General features: G+C 38.5%; 1 protein-coding gene across 1 annotated transcript; it reads right to left on the bottom strand.

The window, feature by feature from the left end:
* Positions 1–375: 375 nt before the first annotated feature.
* On the bottom strand, positions 376–24,818 carry LOC139948079 (uncharacterized). The gene is made up of 14 exons (XM_071946107.1): positions 24,572–24,818; positions 22,944–23,053; positions 19,804–19,921; positions 19,248–19,345; positions 18,394–18,485; positions 16,004–16,136; positions 14,746–14,818; positions 13,771–13,974; positions 12,976–13,039; positions 12,091–12,289; positions 10,875–11,001; positions 8,342–8,486; positions 7,331–7,414; positions 376–6,332 (listed from the first exon to the last, which is right to left on the bottom strand). Exons 1-14 carry the CDS (start codon positions 24,700–24,702, stop codon positions 6,174–6,176), a joined length of 1,737 nt encoding a protein of 578 aa, XP_071802208.1. The 5' UTR covers positions 24,703–24,818; the 3' UTR covers positions 376–6,173.
* Positions 24,819–25,929: the final 1,111 nt, after the last annotated feature.

Genomic DNA, 25,929 nt, shown 5'->3' with positions numbered 1-25,929 from the left:
ACAGCATAAGTAGGGTTGTGTGTATATACAATGCAATAGCCTCCTGAATAATAATAATAATAGCGACTTCTTATATAGCGAGTATTCAGTGACCTCAAGGCGTTTTAACATACAGTATTTTCCTGCAAGGTATGTTGGACTATGTTTGACTTATGACACCTACTCCTTTTACATAGCACCATGTTATGGTTTACAAGGTGCTGTGGTGCAATATGCAGCCAATCAAACCAGGAACACTGGGGAAGCCCCCTTTTCTTTTCGATTATGTGCATTGGGTTCTTTTACGTGCATTACACAACTGGGAGTGACACATTACTGCTTTGAGACAACACTGGTACCATACAACATGTACATCAATAACTTAAACAGTCAGCATTCTCATTGGTCCTGTTTATTCATTCAAACCTCAATATGTTTTAACACGATCAAATCTTGATTACAATTAAATCTATTTCAAAAAGTATTTATTGCATGAAAGTCAGTAGCTTAATGCTACAGTATTCCTTTCTAGCCCAAGTCACATGCACCAAACCAAGGCTGAGGTAGAGAAGCCCTGACATCTGCAAGTTTCAAAAGGAAAACAAGTCTCAAGTATGTAATCTGGGCAACCTATAGTCAAGTTATTAGCACTCAAGTAAACAAACTCAACATCAACATTTACGAGTAACAAAGTTTGAAATACTGCAGGGAGCTAAATTCAATGCATTTTGCAAACAGTCCTTTTCACAGGGTTATGGTTGCTTTGGTAGAACTTTTTCAACTATGTCTTTAAAATGTGTATTCATTGAACAACCAACAGCTCAGTGGGCTTCTTGTTCATGGGAGTCAAGTGAGAGAAAAAGTTGTTAAGTTTCTTTCAAAATTACACATTTATAAAACCACATTTGAGACTGTACACGTGTGTCACATTTTATGACAGAAAGTCAAACAATAGCATTGATTTACCCCTACAGTCATTTTACTGCACCAGGGGTGGATTTCACACTGAGTTAAGACTAGTCTCATCTCTAGTTACGACGAGTAACTCGTTCTAACTTAGGACTAGCCAGACGTTTTAATATTCCCTAGGACTAGTCCTAAGTTAAGACTTGTCCCAACTCTTTGTGAAATCGACCCCAGAACTTTGAATAAATTATCATCTGCTTTGAAAACCAACATCTGCAGATACAATGGTTTAATACCGTACATGTTTAGTCGTTTTAAAATTTAAACGTTCACTTATTAGAAAGAATTTGAATTGTTTTGTCCGGAAGATACCTTTTCAAAATAATTTTATACGATAACTGAGGTGCTTGTCTTTTAATATTTGAGTGAGAAATTACTTCTTTCTCAAAAACTATGTTACTTCAGAGGAAACCATTTCTTACAATGTTTTATACAATCAACAGCTCTCCATTACTTGTAACCAAGTAAGTTTATCTGCTAACAATTATTTTGAGTAATTACCAATAGTGTCCAGTACCTTTAAGTGATGTGTGTGGCACCTACTACACTAGGCATAGTAAAGAGGTATCAGTGATAGATGTAGCCTTTTGTCAAGACCTTTGTGGCTTGGACAGCTTCTTAGAGCCACGATTCCAAGCTGGAAAGGGGAGACTACAGCCACAAGTTGAGTATGTACTTGGCTTCACCACTACCATGCATGGTCTTTCCTTCCAGTCCTTCACGAATCTACGAAGCTGTCTGAGCCACAAAGGCCTTGACAAAAGATTATGATGGGTGAGGTGTTTCAGCCTGTTAGACTAGGCATAGTAAAAAAGCATAGAATAAAGAAAAACTAAGATTAATTAAACTTTACATTTACCATCTTTTTTCAATAAGACCAGGCCAAAATGAATGAAGTTAAAACACAATAAGTGATTGCTTTGTAGAGACAAATAAGATCTGAAAACAAAGTCCACAACTTACCAGCTACAAAAGAGTATTGTAACTCTGGCTGTAGTGACTTGCTCATCAATATTTGAGCAGCAAACAAATTAACATTGATTTCTACTAAGCATCCGTCATGTCTGTATTGAATGATGGTAAACATGTATAAAGATACATGTATTGTTTAGGTTTTCTTGGCCAATTTCATAAAAAAAAACCAGCCAATTTAACCATCAAGCTACTCTATTTCGCGCACAATTGAATGCTACTAATAAAGGTCATTCGATTTCGTTTTATGATTAGTCAAATGTAATGTTGTGTCATTCGATTTAACAAAATAATCATTCAGTTTAAAATTTGGAGTTGCTTCTTGAGGCGTGTGTGTCTTGAAAAAGAATGACGATACACTACGTATTCGAACGCATGAAAATGAAATTGGCTACGCATGAAAATGAAATTGGCTGCTCATTTGCCGAATGTGACCGAGAAAACCTATATTATAACAAAACCATTACAAGCTTACTTAAATTCTGATATTGAATCACACATTATATTACAGGCCCTTTTCAAAACCAAGGCTGCAGCTCTGGGCTTTGGATAGGTTCCGTCTCCATGGTTGAAGCTTACACCAGAAGTGCACACTTCCAACATTTCTGACAGAGCCCTAAGCCAAGCTAGAATCGTAGCTGTGGTATGGTTAAACTCAGCAGCCAATCCATGACAGAGATATCAGAATAAATCAATCATTTAAGTCATACATACTCAGAGGTAGTTTCTTCTTATGTGTCCAAAAATACAAATGACTACACAGTAACAAACCAAGTGTAAAGTGTGTACAAAAGATCAGGGTAGAAATGTTTCTAAATGTGGTGTTACTTTACAATGTTTGAAAAGTATGAAACAGGAAATATAAATAGGTCAAGTATTTGTTTCATATAAGTCACATCTGAGGTGGGATACAAACAGTTACAATAATTTCAGCCACATGACATGAAAGTGACAAAACAACTATTTTACAAAGTGCAGTTTTAAAGGCAGTGGACACTATTGGTAATTGTCAAAGACTAGCCTTCACAGTTGGTGTATCTCAACATATGCATAACATTAACGAACCTGTGAAAATTTGAGCTCAATCGGTCATCGAACTTGCGACATAATAATGAAAGAAAAAAACCCTTGTCACACGAAGTTGGGTGCGTTTAGATGGTTGATTTCGAGACCTCAAGTTCTAAACTTGAGGTCTCGAAATCAAATTCGTGGAAAATTACTTCTTTCTCGAAAACTATGGCGCTTCAGAGGGAGCCGTTTCTCACAATGTTTTATACCATCAACCTCTCCCCATTACTCGTCACCAAGAAAGGTTTTATGCTAAGAAATATTTTGAGTAATTACCAATAGTGTCCACTGCCTTTAAGCCATCACTAAAGAACAGTTTGAGATGACATGTCAAGTATAATGTACATGCACCTTATACACATTATTTCCCTTGAAAAAACCAGTATATCGTGCCCTCATGTCTTATTTAACATTCAAGTTGATCCTTGTCATTTGATTGGAGGATTGTTGGTCACATGACATTCATTGTTCATACCATTACATGGCCAACATCATACACCATGCATTTTATCACAGTTTACCATGTATTTACTTCCTGTCTCTATTACACGCTTGAACACACCATGTAAAACAGCAATACACCCCCCTCCCCCTCAAAGTACCGTAGTGGTGCAATCTTGTGCAGATTGTTTATTCTTGTAGTTATACATTTTCAATCAAATGACAAAGATCTACTTGGATGTTATATAAAATAAATAGTGAATATTTTGCATTCATGCAATAGTGAGAATATTTTAATTTCAATGAAAGATGGAATGTTCCACGCTACCAGGCTTTGCTTCATTGAATAGGACATTCCATCTTTCAACTCATGAAAATATTCGCACCATTGCACTCCTAAACATTCATTATTTGTATAACATAGCCCCACTACAGTATGTACAACAGAGGTCTTACTTTTAAATAACATGTAACCACAAACAGTAAACTATTACAGAACAAGATCTCACATTTCAGGCAAAGATTTAAAAGAGATGCTTTTACATCATTATACGGAAAATTAGATAGTTTAATGAAACTACAAAAATAAATGAACTCTTTATATTCTGAAGGAAGAAAACGACAACACTGTTGTGATCTTCAGTCTAAAAAAAATCGGAAAAAGTTCAACCCCTTGTTTATATGTATGACGCCATGGATGAGGTCATACAATGGAAACATGAACACAGGTGCGACTTCGGGGTGGGCACTGTCTGTGATGTCATATAGGGTTTACAAATTAAATGAAAACATGCATCTTAATAAATTCAGTATTTGAACACCAACTACAAATGGTAGAGTTATCCATAAAATAAACACAAACCCTTGTATTCACATGACTAGTATAAAAAACAGGCATTCTGCTTAAAATTCACTTATAAATGTTATTTACAAAACTCTATGCTACACTAGCTCTGATAATGTCCACATACTCTAGGGCTAAGATTTCACACCAAATCTCTATTCTTAACAATAAGCAATAAAATATTTCATCAGCCAGACTCGAGTCAGCCAATGCTATCCTTCTTCACTGCCATCCAATGTCACGACAAACGTTCCTATCAAGACTTCAAGCAGAGCCCTTCATCAATCAATCAACCGCAGAGACCACGATCTCCTGTGTCCACGTCATACAGCCTCACGCCACATGTGGTCGATTTCGCTAGGCCGGCCAAGTTGTTGGGCCCAGGATGATCGAGGGAGGCCTCTGGGTCTCTTCCAGCCAGGAGCTGGTGCTAGGCCTCCCCCTGGAGTTGATGGCGATGCTTAGAGCTTTATTAGCTGCAGGGTGTTGTCAGCTAAGCGAGCAACATGACCAAAGAAGACAGAGTGGCAGCGTTGAATTAGTTGGTTGATGGGGGGCATATATGTTCCTTGGATGACCTCGTTGTTGTTGACGAAGTGGAACCACTGGATGCCAAGAATTGATCGTTGACACATCATGTGGAATGATTCTACTCGATTGAGGTCAGATTTGAGGAGGGTCCATGTTTCTGAGCCATATAACAAGACAGTGATGATGCAAGTCCTGTATATGGCCAGTTTAGCAGTAAGTTTTAAACTTATCATCCCTACACGAGTATCGTCTGCCGACACCACCAGCCTAAAGTCAGTATTTAGTCCTTCTTTTTTAAAGAAATGAACTGCCAGACAAAAGAGCCTTGCAACACTATACAGAGAACAGAACACGGTTTGTAATACTTGATGAGATATCGGCTTACAGCCATTTGCAACTCAATCAATTTAAATTTCCACTTTGAATATTAGCCTAAGAAAACCATTGACAAGGAGGGAGTCCATCCATTACATGGTAGAATGATACAACCACAACTGGCCTTGCATAGTCATTTCATAGAGTAGATCACATTAATGTTATAAGACACATGTATGTTGTGTTGTTATAGTAGAAAGGCTGACCGTTTACAACTTGTGTATTTATTACAAATATTTTTGAAATCAGGCACCTTGTACCTGATATTAAAACAGAGGAGATGGCCCTATGAGGAAAAACTGGCACATCGTTGAGTAATTCTTGAAATGTTATGTAGAAAGGAAGACAATCATCAAGCAAGTTGTGCTCCGTTGTTAACTATTTAACCTCGAACCCAGGCTGGTCAACCATTGGTTGATTACTGTGGTCGACCATTGGTTGACTACTGTGGTCGACCATTGGTTGACTACTGTGGTTGACCATTGGTTGACTACTGTGGTCGACCATTGGTTGACTACTGTGGTCAACCATTGGTTGACTGCTGTGGTTGACCATTGGTTGACTACTGTGGTCGACCATTGGTTGACTACTGTGGTCGACCATTGGTTGACTACTGTGGTCAACCATTGGTTGACTACTGTGGTCGACCATTGGTTGACTACTGTGGTCGACCATTGGTTGACTACTGTGGTCGACCATTGGTTGGCTTCTGTGGTCGACCATTGGTTGGCTTCTGTGGTCGACCATTTGGAACCAGCCTCATGACCATGGTTTCTTCACTGGTCCCGATAGCCTGTTCCATGCTATTATGTGTAAAGCACAGAAGGGAACCAGTGACACGTGCTTAAAGGCAAAAGGCAATGGCGTGTTGTATACCATAGTACCGATGGTTGGCTAGTCTTCCAAACGAGTCATTTAAGTGAGTGCATCACTACGCATGTAAGTTGCTGGTCAGTGGTTAATCATGGGTTGACTAAATGTAGGCACTCAAACTTGCTCATTGTGTATTATTGACTTGATGCTCCACCAGGAGTTTACCAACTAAGGCTTCCATTGCTTTGTGGATATCATTAAAGAATGGAACACCTTGGCGTATAGCGAGATCAGCTAGGTAGCAACGTGCTCTGTTGTAGTCTCTCACAGCCCGTTCTGAAAGCTGAAATATAGAATACACAACACAGTTGAATCAAACAGTGTATACTACAAGATATAATGTGGGTGATTAGACTCATACCCAAGCAGATCCTTGCCATTTGATCCCGTTCTGAAAGCTGAAATATAGAATACACAACACAGTTGAATCAAACAGTGTATACTACAAGATATAATGTGGGTGATTAGACTCATACCCAAGCAGATCCTTGCCATTTGATTGGAGGATTGCCCGTCACGTGACAGCAACGTTATTCACCGTGCATTTTTCGTTCCATTCACTGTGCATTTTTTTATTCCATCCGATTTGTTTTATTGCACGATGCGAACCACATCATTGTGTGCAAGGCGCAAATATTACGGCGCCCGCATGTCTCAAAATATCAGTACAGAACCAGTTAGTCACTGTTGAATCTAAACAAGCCAAACCAAAACAAACGGGTGGAATGTCACAATAAAGTATTGTACACTCCGTTTGTTTTAAAAGTTATATCCTCCAATCAAAATGACAAAGATCTACTTGGATGTAACATAAAACAAATACAAATGATAACTTTTTTTTATTCTTGCAATAATAGTAAGAATATTTTCATTCATTGAAAGATGGAATGTTCCATTCAACTCGGCTCCGCCTCGTTGAAAGAAACTTCCATCTTTCAATGAATGAAAATATTTTCACTATTGCACGATTGCATCGATTTTGGCAATTTGTTGTGGGTCAGGTTTAGGGTTTCTCTCTCACTGTTTTCTTCCATTCTATTTCTTGTACATCAGGCTCGTGTGCTGCGCTTTGTCAGCATTCTTGTGGTTTTTGGCTGGTAAGCTTAGACTTGATATCACAAGTTAATATTGATGATTTTAAATTGCTAATAAATAATATATCTGTAATGTTTAATCCCCAAGCTTATGCTATGCATTCCTTATGAAGGAAGGAGTGCTGATTGCTATATTTATAAGCTAAATGTATGATCCAAAACTGTATCATGTTACAAGAGTACTAACCTTTTCATCATACACACATACTCCATGCACCATGTTCTCTATACACAGTACAACTTTACGTCCTTGACCAATGTAGTGAGCAACCTGGTCAAAACACATACAATAAAGGAAGTACAGTTATAACAGTTACATTTTAGTAGCACTTCCCTATTCCTGGTTCACTGTTGCTATCCCTTAGTACATTGAATCCGTGGACTGTGGCACCGGTCCAGGACACCTTAGACTTACCCTGCATCAGGTAAGCATAAGGCTGCATGCGCCAGCGCAGATATCCCCTGCAAACATAAAATCTCCCAACATGTTGTCAGCCATTATCCATGATGAATGTATTGCAACAGTGAATTTGAAATAAGAAAACCAGCATTGCTAAGCTAGCCATTGTGGGGAAGTTTGCTTTTATAATTTCTGATGACACTCCAGACACTGTGGATGCGTTCGATTAGCTTCCCCGGGTCGACCCCGGTTAAATATCTTTGACCTCATTCCAGGGGCTCACCCGGGTCAGCCCCAAGTGATGCCCTGCTTGTGAAACGGGTAACTTGGGGCTGGCCCGAGGTGCATGACATCATCATGAGAGGGCGAGTGTGATCGTTCGATTAGCTCATGTCATGGGCTCACCGCGGGGTCGCCCAGGGAAGCTAATCAAATGCAGGGGAATAACAGAGTGGTGATGGGGTCTAATTAAATGGCAGGATCTTGAGACCATGCAAGGTCTTACATGACCGATTCAGACCTACATGTAGTTGGCTTCAGGCCTAAAGTCTTTTAATATTTTAGAGAGAAATTACCCCTTTCTCAAAAACTATATTACTTCAAAGGGAGCCATTTCTCACAATGTTTTCTAATATCAACAGCTCTCCGTTGCTCGTAACCAAGTAAGTTTTTATGCTAGCAATTATTTTTAGTAATTACTAATAGTGTCCAGTGCTTGATGGATGAGATACCACAAATAAAACGTATCTCCACTCATTACAGTGCCTACTAGATTTCCATGTAGTCAGATGATCTTACCTCAATCATGGACGCTATTCCTCTAGATGTAGCAGAGATAACAAACAGCAGATATAGTGAGGTTTCTTTAGCTTTGGCTTCTAACGGGATGTTACCCATGTTCCAATCAGATACTAGAGGATTGAAGTAGGTCAAGTTGTGTTGTCTAGAAATGAATCAATCAGAAAGGGAAATCAGTCAAGATCAGTCAATCAAATCAGTTTACATGTACCATTAATTTTGGAACAGCCACTGCTTATACATGTACAGTGTATATTGATTTTCAAGCCAAGAGCGCTCTGTGGCTTATGTTCTGTTTGACCCTTTAGAAATGAGGACTTTAAAGGCAGTGGACACTATTGGTAATTACTCAAAATAATTATTAGCACAAAACCTTTCTTGGTGATGAGTAATGGGGAGAGGGCGATGGTATAAAACATTGTGAGAAACAACTCCCTCTGAAGTGCCATAGTTTTCGAGAAATAAGTAATTTTTGACGAATTTGATTTCGAGACCTCAGATTTAGAACTTGAGGTCTCGAAATCAACCATCTAAACGCACACAACTTCGTGTGACAAGGGTGTTTTTTTCTTTCATTATTATCTCGCAAGTTCGAAGACCGATTGAGCTCAAACTTTCACAGATTTGTTATTTTATGCATATGTTGAGATACACCAACTGTGAAGGCTAGTCTTTGATAGTTACCAATAGTGTCCACTGCCTTTAACACAAGAGCTGTGGGTATTTTAATAGAGCAAGGACGTCCTTGCTTAACTTTTGTGTACACAACAAATAGAAACATCAAAACAATAATAAAAATAAAAATGAGATGTCCTGGATACCAGGGTTGAAAAACATGTACATGTATGTGTGTTTGCTTGTCTAGAGTCGTCTTCCAACTGAATTTTAGCCAACTTGAAATAAATTGTGGGAAAAAAGAAATGTTCTGATAATAATTTCATTCATTTATCTCAGTGTGGATGGCTTGCTTTTACTGAACAGGAATCATCCTACAAAGATCTGTGTTTTATATACAACTCTTTTTACAACATTGACACCAAACTCCATGTATGATTTTCAAACACCACTATGATTTATAACAGACTGTGACAGTCCCCTTAAAACAGCTTGTTTTATACTTCTCGCGAATGCAAGGGCGAATTTTGACATCACAGCCCTTTTTTGCGCAGCAAATGATTCGCAGGAGTTGAACACATTTCAACTGTTGAGAAGTATTGGTTGCGAATTTGTGACGTAAATTTTTGTTTTGCATTCGCATGTGTAGGAAGTATGAACCAGGCTTTAATCTGTTAACCCAATGAGGAAGGAAATACATGATTTGATTATAGATGTGATGACTGTAACTATTCATATTCCCATGGTAACGATAGACCCAGTGTGTTGACACTCTACACCTACACAAGACCGTGGACTGTCATGTCATCATTAAGGACGTCACCATCACAAAGAATGTTTGGTTCCCAGCTGTGGTACAATATGACTGATTGAATAAAGGTGACTGTATCTTTTGTTTTTTTATTAGATGTTAAATTTAACATCTATTGAAAATCATTGCAGTGCCCACCGCTAAAATATAGAATTTAAACTCCTTCTAGCTACCGGGCAATCTCGGTGGTCTAGATGGTAAGACACTGCTCTAAAATTGCAAAGGTTGTGGGTTCGAATCCCACCCAAGTAATATTTCTGTGATTTCTTTTCACAGAACTCGGGAAAGTACTGAGTGTACAGTGCTAACACACATTAATGTCAGAGTAAAACCAAAATAAATATCATGGATCTGTTGGTAGCAATTTGATGTGCAATTGGCTTATTTCTTTATGTTCATGCGATCTTTTTAAATGTTTTCACTCAATAGTGTCGTGTGGTGTAACAATGATCAAGTCAATGTGACTTGGCTTGTGTAATGGTACAGCCATAGAGTTATATATAAGAACTAGAGGGCGCACTGGTGATGCTGCATGCACAAATGCAACAGGAACCGCAAGGAGACACGCGCGCCATTTTGTAAGATTAATTTTGAACGCATGTGTGTGCTATGATAATGCTACATGTATGCGATGCTGTTTTGTCAACTTACAAAATGGCCGCACACCGGTCCGCATATCTAGGCTTGTGCGCCCTCTAGTTCTTATATTTAACTCTATGGGTACAGCTCATACATAAATACATCAAGACATGTGCATCTTATGTTTTTTTTTAAAGAGGAAGGGGAATGTCAAATTCAATTTTGTCATGTACTTGTTGTTCAGTAGATAGAGTCTTCATGTGAAATTAAATAAATACATGTATGTCGAGTATCGACTAGTCTAACTATAGATGGATGGCACATAGCGTCATCGACCGCCATATTTGATGATAAACATATTGGCAAAGTGCACACGAGTATGCGCTGCGCACAACTCTCAGCCAATGATATTCTTTCGTGCGTGCACGTTTCATCAAAGATGGCGGTCAATGGCGTCATGTGCAATCCATCTGTTGACAGAACCCAACCATTTTTGATTCTTCTTCTTTATTTGTGAAATGAACTTACTGAAGTATTGGGATAGCAATGTCTTCCCTCCATGATGTATGTAGACAGGTTCCTCCTAAAAATACTTCAGTCTTAATCTCAACAATCTCCTTAGGAGTGGACGGCTTCTTGAATGTACTTAACCAACCTAATCAATGTATCACAATCAGCATTAATATGGAAACCAGTCATTACAGATAATAATAATTTGGGAGGTTAATCATCCTTACTCGCAGCTGAATTGCGAAGGATGCGGCTACAACGTGTTCGAGAAGCAGGCATGCAAGGGCGCCTTTGGCAGCCAACCACATCAACCCATTATGACCGCGTAGCACAGCCAGAGATCGAAAGTGTTTGGTTTTTCCCGAGGGAGGAAAATCGGATGGTCTGGAAAACCCTCATGGCACAGCAAAGAACCATCGCACAACTCAACTCACATATGGCCCTGGCCGGGTTTCGAACCAGGGTCACCTTGGTGAGAGGCAAGCGCTTTACGCACAAACCAACCATGCCACCCAAGATAGTACAAGTTTGTTAGCAAGTTAGTAAGTATAATGGTTGAAAGGAGTTATTAAAGGTGATATTTTTGTCATTATTTTGTGTATGAGATATTACCTAACATTAAAAATGGGGGAACGGCCATTTCATAGTGAGGGTTACACTGTAACTGCTACGGGCTGTTGACCCAAATCAACTGCTACCAAGGGGCACATTGTGACCTACTCCTGGGGCTGAAACAGGGTAGACTTGGGTATCATCCACTTGGAGCCTGGCTAGTAGGGCAGAACGAACTACCTTCCCAACTTTTTATGAGGCAATTGAGGTTAAGTGCCTTGCTCAAAAGCACAAGTGTCATGACCAGGATTTGAACCCACACTCTGCTACTGACAACACCAAAGCTTGGGTTCGGTGAACTAGACCGTTCTGCCATGACACAACTGTATTTGAATGTCAACAAATTCAGTGGTTATTTAAGTCTGTTAATTCTGGATATGTAGTAATTTGTATATTTTATTGATTGGAACAACTAACAACTAGGAGAAATGGTTCATTATGAGAAATTGAATATTAGAACCCAAGACATGTAAGAAGGTGAAATTTGAAAAATTCTGTTTCTTGTTTGATTAAATTTAAACCTTGTTCCATACGGACTCCAATCATGAAAATGTATGTGTTCCAACAAACAAACATAGCATAGGATATTTGTGTTAATTACAGTAAATATAAAACAACTTACGATAAATAGATGAAGTTAGTCTGGAGAATGGTCCTTTGTCGGTTGGTGGTTCGTAGTATTTGTATTCCGTAACCAGGCAACAGAACTCGTTGAAATCCAAGTGTGTTTTGACTCCTGAATCCTGGCAGCTGGCTACTATTTGATCATAAGCTGGAAATGTGAGGTCTTTACCCGTAACGGCTCGAATAGCGAGGAATGCCTTCAATTAAAACAGACAAACAAACCAACAATTTTTAATATTAGTAATAATAATAATGATAATAATAACAGTGGCTTCTTGTAAAGAGCGCATATCCATCACTCAGTGACGCTCAAGGCGCTTTAACATACTATATTTCCTGCGAGGCATTTGGGACTACTTTTGAAGAATGAGATCTACTTCTTTTACATAGCACCATGTAATGGTCTTGCTTTATATCTGTATATTCTATTTGCTAAAGAATAAAATGGAAGTGTCGCAACAGAGTGCAGAGTGTGGGTTTGAATCCCTGTCGTGACGCTTGTGTCCTTGAGCAAGACGCTTGACCATAAGCTTCTTTCCACCCAGAGGTAAATTGGTACCTGTGAGGGCAGAGTTGGTTCTTGTGATGAATTAGCTTAGTGCCCTACAAATTTAGCGAAAACAGGCTGTATACTCCACAGGGAGCAGGAGAGATGGTTCAAGGAATGATTTAAGGCCCAGTGACCAGGGGTAATAATCTATTAAAAGGGGTAATAATGTTGAAGCGCCATGAGTCCTGAGTGCTATATATCCACTGTTATTATTATTATTTCAAAATCTACAGGCTGGCAAGTATAGATACACACATGGTGTTACCGCAAACCAAATATATATTGATACCTCACCACGCATTGCCTCAAATCCCATGTACATAATATACTCACATTGCTCAGAGATATTTTGCCACTGTTAGTTGAGTCAAATTCCCTGAAGGTTTCTTTTATATTTCTGAAGAAAGAATAACAAAGCGTCAATAACTGTTCCAAGTTTAAAGAGTAAATTTTCTCAATCATGTCAATAGGCCTAACATTACAAATATCACAAGACGGTATATAGATGTCACAAAGTGGAGTGGTAGAAGCGTAGGAGAACTGAGAACAGCAGTGATTGAAATAGAGCAGGTGATGTCGGCAACTCAAGGAGTGCAGCCCCATTACAATTTGAGGATGAGGCGCCCACGGACGCAAGTCTATGCCGAAAAATGATGATAATATCACAAGAGCATCCATTTTTATGCATGACACAAGGTCGGAAACTCAATTGCACTGTTTCCGATAACTTACATGTATTAAAAACAAATTTGTTTGTTTGGTTTGTGTGCAGTACGATACTTTAAGGAGATACACTCGATAGGGATTCAGGTCACATTTTTGGTAATCCAACAAGGAGTAAGCCTACTGTCAACTCTACAGGGGGTAGGCCTACTGTCAACTCTACAGGGGGTAGGCCTACTGTCAACTCTACAGGGGGTAGGCCTACTGTCAACTCTACAGGGGGTAGGCCTACTGTCAACTCTACAGGGGGTAGGCCTACTGTCAACTGGTTTTTACTTTATTCACAAACTGTTGCTTACATACGTCTGCAATCAAAAAAAGCCCTCTTCAAATATTACAGCTCATTGCTGAATGTGCCGTTTGTGAGGGGTAAAGAAGCGAGATAATTACCAATGCTGAATTTACCTTAGTTTGTCTCCTACTTTAAAGTCAGGATGCCTAACTGGTTGAGCTCCATCTCCAAGAGTCAGTTGACTCATATGTACACCCTGAGTAAGGACTTTAGCAGCACAGCGTAACGCAACAGGGAGATCCTCAAATATTGGGCAACATTGTCTCTCTACCAAGTCACATAGGAAAGCATGACTGTGCCTTAGATCTTTCAGCTCACTGAATGTAAGATAGCAATTCGACATAATAATCATCATAATGGACACAACATAAGTAATAACAACTTCTTATAGCGCATTTCACAACAACTGTCTCAATGCCCTTTACATTAGTACCCTGGGGTCAATTTCACAAAGAGTTACATGTAGGTTAAACATAACTCGTCCTAACTCGAGATAAGACTAGTCTTAACTCTTTTTGAAATCCACTCCGGGTCATTGGGCCATAACGTTCCTTTAATCTTTCTCCGCTCCCTGGTCCAGAGTATACAACCTGGGCAATCATAGCGCTCCAAAGGCTTTTTCATACACAATATCAACCTCTACCCTCGCAGGTACCCAATTATACACATGAAGAGAAGCAAATATAGTGAGGCATCTTGCTCAAGGACACAAGTGTCAAGACCGGGAACCAAACCCACACTCCAAAGAATTCACCCCGAGAACTTGAATCAGGTGCTCTTAACCACTCGATCATGACACCATACATTATCATTATCATATTTTAAGGTAATGAAACCAGGGATGCCTTAAAAGTTAACTTAAAGCTTGCAAGCCTAATGAAACCATTAAACAAGGGTGCTTGCTATGTAAACCAGAATCACCAGGGTTAACCCCTACTCTTCCACAAAAAGTGTTCTCAATTCTTTCATGTGCACTACAATTTTTTAATGCATGGGGCTCACTGCTTACTGCCAATCCTAAGGACAAAGCAATACCTTGCTCAAGGACATAAGTGCCACAACTGGGGACCCACACTCTTAAATCTTACTTGTCTGATATTTTCTCGTTATCAACGTGAGTAGGTAGCCCTTTCATGACAAGCACCAATGATCGTCTTCCTCCTGTTCAATAAAACAAATCCAGACAATGTGAGATTGATAACTAATAACTGCCCGCTCCACAGCCATAACAGGGCCCAATTTCATAAAGCCTCTAAGCACAAAAATTTGCTTAGCAGGATATTTCTCCCTGGTTAAAACAGGATTACCAACCAAATTTCCCTGTGATATGCAGGATTTAGCAAACAACAGCTGAATACCAGTATCAAGCAATATACAAAAAAAAATGAAAATTTGGTTGGTAATCCTGTTTTTACCAGAAATTTCATGCTAAGCAAATTTGTTGTGCTTACAGGCTGTATGAAATTGGGCCCTGTTGTTTGTATGGTATGCTTGCTGAGTGCAAATACCAGATTCCGAAAGTCAAAGTAGGTTGAATTTTTCTGCAAAATACTGGCGTAAACTCAATAACCAGCACCACCGTGCGATGTGTAAAGGCAATAATTTGAAGCGGAACCTTTTTTTATTCATTAAAAAAGAAATACAGATTCCAAGAGAGGTTTGAGGAAACACCCTGTGAAATCTCTATTAGTAGTGTTGGCAAACCCCTCTTAGTTTTACTTCCACCGTGCACTGTCTCAAATCCTACTTAAAAACAGATTCAGTCCAATTAAAAAATGTGTATTTTATTAGATAAAAATACTTTAAAAATACAATTAATCAATTATGACATATAATTGTTCCATAGACACTTACACTGTTATTTATACAATGGGCCTATAAAGTTGGCAATGTGAATGGCATCAGACAACTTACGTGGAGTTAGGCGCCTTCAGACTATTCAACTCCATGGTCTGAACATCCAAGAAGGAAATGATTAATAACCCAATTTTTTTGCCATCTCTTTTTTCCCCCAGTTATCCCCTGTTTAAGCCTGCCTCATTCACTAACTAATTAATTTTGCTCCTCCTTCCCATCCTTCGTATTGTCAAATTCTTTTCAAAAGGGTTTTCTTTTTCCTTTTAATTTGAAAGTTAAACATAATAGATGTGTAGAAGATTGATAATCAATGTAGTATTGCAATATTTAAAAGCTGCTTTTTGGAATTTGCTTATTTGTATCTTGTATCTTTCTCTCATTGTTTATTTTATTGTTCTCTTTAGAGGCTTTTTGCATAGGCGCTTTTACAAATGTCTTAATATTATTATTATTATTATTATTATTATTATTATTATTATTATTTCTGACCTGATAAATATGAAGCCTCCACTAGTGAAGCCACACTACGTGTTGAGTTATCAATAACAAATAGCAGCAGTTCAGCTATCATCTTAGCTTCATCTTCAATAGCAATCAGCTCATGAGTCCAATTCTCTACTTGCTGGAAGATAAAAAAGCCAAAAATGGAAGAGATTTAATAACTTTGTGTTTATAACCAATGGTACATGTACCTCCAAAACAAATATTTGGAGAGAGTAAGAAAGAAATGCTGCCATTGGCATTGGTGGAGTGCCTTGATCAACAGACGTAATGGGTGCGTTCAATTAGCTTCCCTGGATCGACCCCGGTCTGCTCCCGGTACGCTCGAATAGCTTTGACGACATTCCAGGGGCTCACCCGGGTCAGCCCCAAGTGCCCTGCTTGTGGAACAAGTCACTTGGGGCTGGCCCGAGTTGCATGACCTCACCACGAGAGGGCGAGTAATTGTTCGATTTGCTCTTGTCAGGGGCTCACCCGAGTGAGCACCGCAGGGTCGACACAGGGACGCTAATCGAACGCACCCAATAAAATACTAGTTTTGGGTTGAACAAAGAAATATTGACTTGAGCAGGATTTGAACAACAACCTATGGATTAACATGCCAGCACTCTAACAACTGAGCTACATCTAGCCCTATGTTGGCAGTCTCCCTATTTTGTCAATACCTTTGTTCGTTGTCAATATCTTTGTTCGGGGATGCCAGTCAAAATCCACACAACCATTAGCTGCCATATAGCCCGGGATCACACCCAAGTTTATGACACAACTGGGAAAGTGGCAGCCAGGGTTGTTTAATACTTGTTATTTTAAATAAAATACTATTTGGGAACTGCAGGTTTTGAGATTGTGGCCTTCTCCCAAGTAAATTTCAAATGACCTTGACACTCTGAAAAATCAGCAGTCCCAACCCCTCTCCACTTGATCTTTTACTTTTATGTCAAAAAGAAAGAAGTGATGATAGTTAAAACCAAGATGATTGTTATATTTGTTTTTGAACATCACAATGCAAGTGTAAAACAATGTCTGTGCGTTTAACTGCTTGGATCTCTTAGGACATGTATTTATTGAGACAGAAAAAAACACTAACACTGTACATGTACCATGTACATATATACTTGCTGGATTTTACATGTTATGACAAGTTATGTTAGAAAGCTCCAACACATTTATTGGGCTGCGATTGAACATATTTATGTCCATCAAACTGAGAAAGAATACTTCCTACCTCACTTTCAAGAAAGAACTCAAAACCCATCTCTTTTATAAGCTGTTCATCTTCTGTTTGTTTTTAAGGTTCCCAGATGTCAGCTAAGTTAGGATTTTTTGTGCCAGGAGTCTCACTATGTGACATACATGGCGCAATATACGTCAACATTATTAATACATTAGAGAGGTTTCGCAAGACTCACGCATACACATACCGATATGTCAACACTTTGTGTGTTCACGTGACACGTATCCGCAACTATCGTATTTTGCACACACATTAGGAACGGATACAGGAGTGGATAGGCCTACTGTTTTGCAGACTTTTAGTGGTCTTTTTGACCCAGATCAAAAACATTTCCCACGGAATTGCTTTCACTGGTATTGTGCTTGATATAGATTGAAAATGGTTAGTCATTTGTAAGCAATGAGAAAATGCTGTGTATAAAACACGGGTTCCCTGTCGGAAAAAACACTCATGATGAATATGAGCGCCTTCAAGTGACACAAAACAAAACCCAAGACGCGGTTGACGTGAATGGATAGGGTTATCATATCCTTATCTGTATCCACACGCTTGCGAAATATACTTCTTGACAGATACCCTTCAATACTATGTATTATATAACACCCAAGCAGATCCTTGCCATTTGATTGGAGGATTGTCCATCAGGTGATGGTGATAGCAAATAAAAGTACCATGAACAAAAAAGCTGAGTAAAAACATCACTGCGTGCGCGTGTCTTTGGTAATGCAGCAGTGTTACTGCAAGGCATATTAGTAAAAGTACTAGCATTCGGCTTCTGCGTGTCTCAAAATAGCTGTACAGAAAGCACATTGTGACTGTTGAATCAAACAGGCCGACCCAAAGAGAAACGGGCGTAATTTCACAATTAAAAATTGTAGGCCTATGCTTTGTTTGTTTTGACAGTTGTATCTTTCCATCAAAATGACAAAGATCTACTTGGATGTTATATAAAACAAATAATGAATGTTTTTCATTCGTGCAATAGTGCAAATATTTTCATTCGTTGAAAGCTGGAATGTTCCATTCAACTCGGCTCCGCCTCGTTGAACAGAACATTCCATCTTTCAACTCATTTCAACTCGCACCATTGCACTCATAAACATTCATGTGTATGCTAGTTGATAAGAACTGCCTTAATACTCACTGGATTGTAATATGATAGATTAACTTTGTTGAGATGTGGAATAGCTATGTCTTTCCTCCATGTTGTAGGATTGCAAGAACCACCAAGGAAAACTACAATAATAAGTAGAACAATTCAAAACAATTATTTAATAATCTGAAGTTTGACCAACAAAAAAATAAAAAGAAAGCCTAAAACATTGTGTTGAACATGTGTATTCATACCTGGGCCTAATTACATAGAGCTGACAAAGCAAAACAAAGTAGCTTAGCGCAAATAAATTATGATGACACACATTGTTGCTAAGCAGTGCTTTGAAATTGGTACTTTAAACACTTTCCAATCAATCATAGCACAGTCCTTGCTCTATGAATCTATTAACCACTCCGTTACTATTGCAACAGATGCTATTTGTTAGACCTTTCTGTAATTGGTAACTCATTTGTTTTATTTTGAAACATAACTCATCTTTTCAGATCTGAATTATTTCGCAAGGTGATAGGTGCTTAAGTACAAACATAATCCAAACAAACATTTGTCAATGAAACTTTCACATCCAAGGTAACATGATGGCAGTTTTATTTATAGCCTTTTAACAAGAACTTTTACTCTCCCACAAATATTTTATGAAGCGATCAAAGAGTCATTAGATTTTTGTTAAAATGTCTTCAAGGTAAGTCAGACTTAGCAACTAATCAGTACATGTACAATGTACACAGTATGAAGTGCGTTGAGGGTCAATGCTCTCTCGATGTACTTATCTTACATTTCGTCTTCCTTTGTGGGGGGTCAGTAGACAATTGACAACATGTTTTATCTGATCTGTTGTGTCAAGGATAGTATGAGAGATATTGACTGTATGAGAAGTCATTTACCTTTAAATGGAGGCATGGATGCTGTCTGTGAATGGAGAGTTGGTCCAGTATGGTTATATCTTGGGTCGGCAGTTACAGGAGTCTCAACATTCAAACAACTGTAAAAAACAAACAAATAAAACAAAATATGTGGTTTGCCGTAACACCATGTGTGTATCTACTTGCAAGGTAGAGTTTGTTCTTAGAGAACTGTCTTTCTTTATTCTACAACCGCGGAGTAGATTTAATAGATAATCGGGAGACTTCTCAGTTCTGAAAAGAAATGTCCTGCTACATAAAACTACATTAAATAGTGCAGTAACCCTTTCCCCAGGGTGATGGGGTTTTCCTTTTGGAATAAAACAAGAAATCAAATCAAACTATTCCAGACAGCTTCAACATCGTTCACAGGGGCTAGCGATCTCGGTGCGCCGTTTTTCCCCCAGCATACACTGCTTGCTCATAACCCCAGAGGTGGGTTTTGGCGGTTTAACCAATAACTGTTTTGGTCATTGGCCAGTGATATTGGTTACGACGCAAAAATGCATCCCCTAGTATTGGTTAATAATGGGCATACCTTTGTTGTTGATAATACTCCTCAAACTCAGCAGCAAAAACGCAAAACTCCCCCAATGTAATCCAATCTTCAGAATCGCGACCTGAACATTCTCTCCCACATCGTAGCATAGAATAAACTGCAAACATAGAAACAAACAAATTTGCTCAAATCACTAAAGAAACTTTCTCATTCAAGATTACATTATGGCTGTTTTATTCCTAGTCATACCACTTTGACTGTTTATAGTCTCCGACACATTTTATTTGCAACTTTAATTTCAATTATTGTTTTTTTTACCAAATTTTTGTTTACCTCTGATATTTGGGGGCCATTTTTGTGTTTGCTACCTGTATTTTTAGTAACAGTCATTCAACCAGCCTAGTTAGAAGATAAAAACCCAATTATTTACAGATTAGTGACCTGTAAGATCCTGGTACTACACGTAAGACTAGAGAGCAGTGCATGGACCCAATTTAGTGACAATAATTATTTAAACAGCCAATAGACCTAAAGGATGATCTCAAATATTATTACAGTTTTCTAATAGCTGGAGTCCATAGGAAACATAATAAAAATATAACGAGTCTCTTACCTCACGTTAAAACATGGTAAATATGTTTTTTTCTACAGAACGCTTCTAGCAAAATTTCTGAAAAACGCGGTGTCAAACAAACCTGCACGACAAAGGAATCAGGAATCATTTGGTGTGGAAAATAAAGCCCTCAGTTTGCCAAAGCTGGAGAACTGCGTTCACACCCAAATAGGGGAATATCGTCACTGGCGCCAGAAGGTCATAAGCCGTTTTTGACTCTCGGTTGAAAAAGCCGTGCGGCCGGGTGCATTTTTTACTCGAGTTATTCGTTACTATGCAAACTTTGAGAGTAAAATGGTTATTAACCGGTATCTACCATGTCTATTTGGCCATAAAAAGGTAATCATGGTAATAGTTGAAATATTGAGATGATCCTTTATTGGCTCTTTAATCAGTTAACATGTAGAATTTAAAGTATACATGAGAAAGCAAATTTACAAATTAAGGCTTTCTATTAAGGCCCATTTTGTATCATCAGTTTAAGAAATCATTTCGACCATCCCCCCTTCTGTTTGTTAACAGTGACCAACTACAGACTGTATAGTTACTAGCCTGACGTTTCCACCTAGCAGAGTCTTTCTCAAAGGCTAAACTATTTTTTATTATATATATCCAATACACCAAAAGAATAATGCCCTCAAATAACACATAGACCACCACCCTGTCTTCTCTAGGGTTTCCACTGGCCTTTCCAGAAACTAGTTGAAACACAAGAGTAAATTTGCCACCACGCTGAACTTTGCGCAAATAATGTTTTTTATTATGACCCAATCAAATAGGCCTAAACCACCCTGAACCACCCTTCTTCCAAGATGCTACCCACCCTTGGTGATAGAGCCTTCACTACTGCCGCTCCCAAACTGTGGAATAAACTCCCAATATCTCCTTGTTATCAACAATCTGTCAATATGTTAAAAACACTGCTCAAAACTCACCTGTTCTGTTTAAAGTCACCTGGAAGTGGTATTTTTTTTAAATAAAGCTTTTGTCACTGTTCGTGACGTATTTCAAGGCGCGATATTTTGAGAGAAAATTTGTAGTCGGGCCCCCGTACATTACGTCTGGGAACATGGCACATCAAAACAAATTTAGACATGATTTTACACACATACGTACATTGAAACTTGAACATGTTGAACGCCTAGTGGTTTTTACAAAAGCTATTGCTGCTATTTTTATTTAACTATGCGACTTTTTAGTGACCAAATGGGTTGTAAGATGTGGGTCTGCCTACGTATTATTATAGAAATACGGCCACGGAGCAGACTGCACGCACGCACTATGGCTGCTGTATAATGGGCGGACGGTCACATAGGACCTGCACGCAGGTCGTGTCACTTGGCAAAAGCTAAAGACATACCCTCAAAGTTCAAACTTACCCAAATTTTTTCACATTTAGCAAATGCTCCTCTGAGTTTGTCACGTCTTTCAGATACCTTCTTCGACTTCCCACTAGCTAGAAAAATTGTTGGGACGGCGTCATGTTTAAGAATGGCTCTTCTCGTCATGTCAAATGAGTTGTGTATCCCGGATTCGAAGCACGACGGCTCTAAGTGTTCGCTGCAGCGCTGAAAAAGATGTCGGACCGGACCACTTTGCTCTAGTTAATCTGACTTTCGCAGCCCACAACCGCCTATACTTGGGATCTGCAGGAAACAGATGAAGACTGACCCCATCTTTAGTTGTTTTGCTGCATCCAGCAGCAATACACCTGGTCGGCATTGCCGGAAAAATGCCAGGAAAAAACCTTTTTCGCAGCGTACAAACTCAGGTCTTAGAATTACATGTACTTTTGCACGTGTGTATCTACGCATCGAGGGGGGTCTATGTTTGATCGAGGCAAAGTCTTCCTTTTCACAAAAGGGGTAGGCGGAGTCAACCCCCCAAGCACTTGATTAATTTTTTTAACATATAAATCGTGACAAACAATTACTCACAAAATTGTTTTATTGTTAATAAACATATACTCTTATGTTTAAAAGAAAAAAAAATCCTATTTCCAAGTGCCTTTAACATTTATCTCTGTCAAGCGCATTGGAACATGTACATTATTATTATCATTATTATTAAAGAAAATGAAATAAAATAAACAATTGAATCAGCCACCCACAATTAAAGGGTATTATGTACTTTTTCCTAACAAAAAACACAATGTCCACAGATTTACATTAAACTTACACAGTTTGAAGATTATGATAGTAGAAAGCTTCCCTTGAAATTTTACTTATTGAAGTGCTGTAGTTTTTGAGAAATGAGTAAAAGTAATAATGTTCGTCTCAGTTTTAGCATGTAAAAACGTATTAACCAGTTATGCTATTCTTTTGGTATAATATCATAACTGGTTAAGGGGATTTTACACGTTAAAATAATTTTGGTCTCATGACTTGTTTTACTCATTTCTCAAAAACTACACAACCTTAGTTAGTAATATTTGAGGGGGAAGCTTTCCACTATCATTATCTTCAAACCCTGTAAGTTTAATGTAAATCTGTGGACATTTTGAAAAAGTACCCAAATCCTTTAAGGCAAATGAACAAAACTATATGAAACAAAGTTTGTGTATTACCTTGGGATCTTGATGGAAATACCTTCAAGTAATTAAATGCTCGAATGAGTTCTTTCCTATCGAGTTTGCCACATCCATTATCAAACTTGTTGAACACTGTCAGGTATCTCCTGTAATAAATAGGGAGGTGACAAATAACAATTATCTTCTCACTAGAATGTTTTGTCTTTCTGAATAAAAAAGTCATTCCATCAGCATAGCACAAATGATTTAAGAATATTGTTCGCAAAATTTGTTCCCCAACGGATGAAGCATCATGGGTAGCCTAAGCAAGTGCGTCTTGCTTAAAAAAACTAAAAATACAGTGTCACGTCTGGGACTCGGAACCACGTGACACTCTGCCGATCAGAACATTTCATTGGCACTAAAGTAAAGGCCGAGTCGCACTGCAGCACAAACGAAAACAATAACGCTCATGATGCAAAGAGAACGCATTCTATTGGTTGAACTTGCTCCACACAGAATACGCACACGCTCATTCAACCAATAGAGTACGATCTCTTGCTTGGCGTCGTTATCGTTATCGTTATCGCTGCAGTGGGATCGAGCCTTTAGTTTAGGCGATGACCAGGGGCATGTTCATTCCGCTATCGATAATCCCTACCTCCATGGTGGAACTAACCTCAGTTCTAGGAGTAGGAGTATGGTAGACAAGTGAAGTAGACAGTAAGCAGACCTACCGAGACTCAAGGCATTTGGGCTCTGTCTCACGCTCACACGCACAACAACCATTTTCTCATGCATTGGGGCCAGATCGGAAACAAATAAAAAATTAACGACAATGCATTGCCAAATCGCGCTCGTGTGTACAAAAAACGCAATCTACAATGTTTGCACAATCTTCAGATTGCACGCAGTTTATCAGAATCAGCAACTTGAGCTGCCTTTCAAACAGAGCACAAATTTGCAGATTGCGCACGTTTTTGCTCTCCAAGCAGGTTCAGCTAAAATTCGGCAGAGCGCAAAACGCTTATTGCGCACAGGTTTGTCCCGATTCGTTTAGCAAAAAGTGAGCGGAGGATTTTGGACATCATTTTTAGTAGATTTTTATTTTATTTTTGGGGGAAATAATCTGACACAATCGTACCTCCACATTAATCATCAACATCTCCTGTGTACCTCATATGATTTTTAATTATTCTGAAGATGTTTTATATGCATTTTGAAACACTTTTTTGTCCACAACTCAATTTCTGCAAATTTCTTTTAATAAAAAAGAAAAAGAAAAAAAGGTTGGGCGGCGATTTCGAAAGGCCTTCTAAAACTGGCAATTTTTTCCCCCGGGGAAGGGGGTTAAGGGTAAGCTTTGAAAAATCTCACGCATAGCTAGCCTCTGGACTTGGCATCTCTGATAAAGTGAATGACTGACCATGGAGGGGACTGACACTGACAGGCTCTCATTGTTCGAAACGTACAGACTGCAGGTTTCAACACTCAACAGATTGAAAACCGAAAGTGTTTTGATAAAGGTGGGCCAGATGGTTTTAAACATTTCATTCAGTTAGTCCGCTTCTGTTTCCAAAATAATTCCCTTTGAGCATGGAGGAATTTCTTCCTCCATGCTTTGAGTGATTGACCGATCAAATTCAAAAACAACTGGTAACTTAACAACACCAAAGTGGACTCACCTAGTCACCGAACCATAGACTTGCATGGAGCCGTTGTGCCAGTCGCTAACAACGTCTTGTGAAACATCGCTGCTGCTACCACTCCACTCGGCAGTCCCACCAGGAACACCACACGTACGAAAAATTGACATGCTTTACCAACAAAAATAAGGAACAAAATAGGGAAATTAAACACAGAATCGCAACAAATAAACGCCGATTCACCCCATCGTGAGTAACAACACGGGAAGTACACCCCCAATGCTGGTGAATGTTCGCTATTATGGACAATGACGTAATGGTTTGAAGAAAGAGGAATTATATAAAGTATCATACAGCTGGTGTCAACGTTTTGCAGCTAGTATTCATACGTATTCCTGTTTAACACAATCTACACTGGCGTTACACTTGGTGAGTTGACTGTCATCAGACGGCTGTTCGATCACTCAGCTTGTCACAATAGAAAGTTGCACAACGGGGGAACATCAGTTTTATGTATCCTCCTCTTACCAGTTTTCACGCTATTATGCCTTTTTCTTTGAATTGGGAAAAAAATAATGAAGCCATATATCAACCGATGCCCTAATTATCTTCATTTGTTAATATGAAGTATGCAAATATATAATAAAACTTGATGGACATTGAAATGTTCACACTACACACCGATCTTCGATGACTTCAACTGGCCCCATTTGTTTTGAGTTTTTCCTGTTTTCACGGCAAACAAGAAAGTATGGTTTCCTGTTGAAGCCATACATGGAAGAAACATCTGCAGTGACTACAAGTGTTGTTTGAGACTCTGTATATGACTCTGTAGCCAGCAGTTGACTTCGTTTTATTCAAAATACTTTGTAATGAAATTTTAAAAATTACCATGGTAATTTGCAAAAAATAACAAAAATAAATAATTTAATAAAAAGTGTGAATAATTATTGGCTTTCAAATCTGATTTTTATTTTACTTTTTTTCCCCTTTTTTTCTTAAAATTTATAATAAAGCGTATAAATAAACAGTAATAATTGAATCAACAAGCTGGTGTTTAAACTTCAATATTAATAACAATATTGATATGAGGGTTAAAAAATAAAAATCTCCAAAGATTTTAGAAAATGATATAAGGCACATGGCTTCTTTATACCTCTGTATTTTTTTTCTCAGAATGCTCAGCAAATTGTTCAGTCACATGATTTGATCATCATGAATTGTGAATTGAAATAGCGTTTGATGAAACTTTTTGGGTGGGCAAAATTTTTTTATATGGCCTCAACAGTATGACATTTTTGTACCTTGTAGAAATGCCTAAAATACCAAACTTTTTGCATTTACAAGTGCAAATATCCAGTGGAGCCTTACGTGTTTCTAAGTTTTGGTCAAGGGAG

The sequence above is a fragment of the Asterias amurensis genome, chromosome 15 (genome assembly GCF_032118995.1).
Source record: "Asterias amurensis chromosome 15, ASM3211899v1".
NCBI lineage: Eukaryota > Metazoa > Echinodermata > Asteroidea > Forcipulatida > Asteriidae > Asterias > Asterias amurensis.
This window is presented reverse-complemented; position numbering and strand designations above follow the sequence as displayed.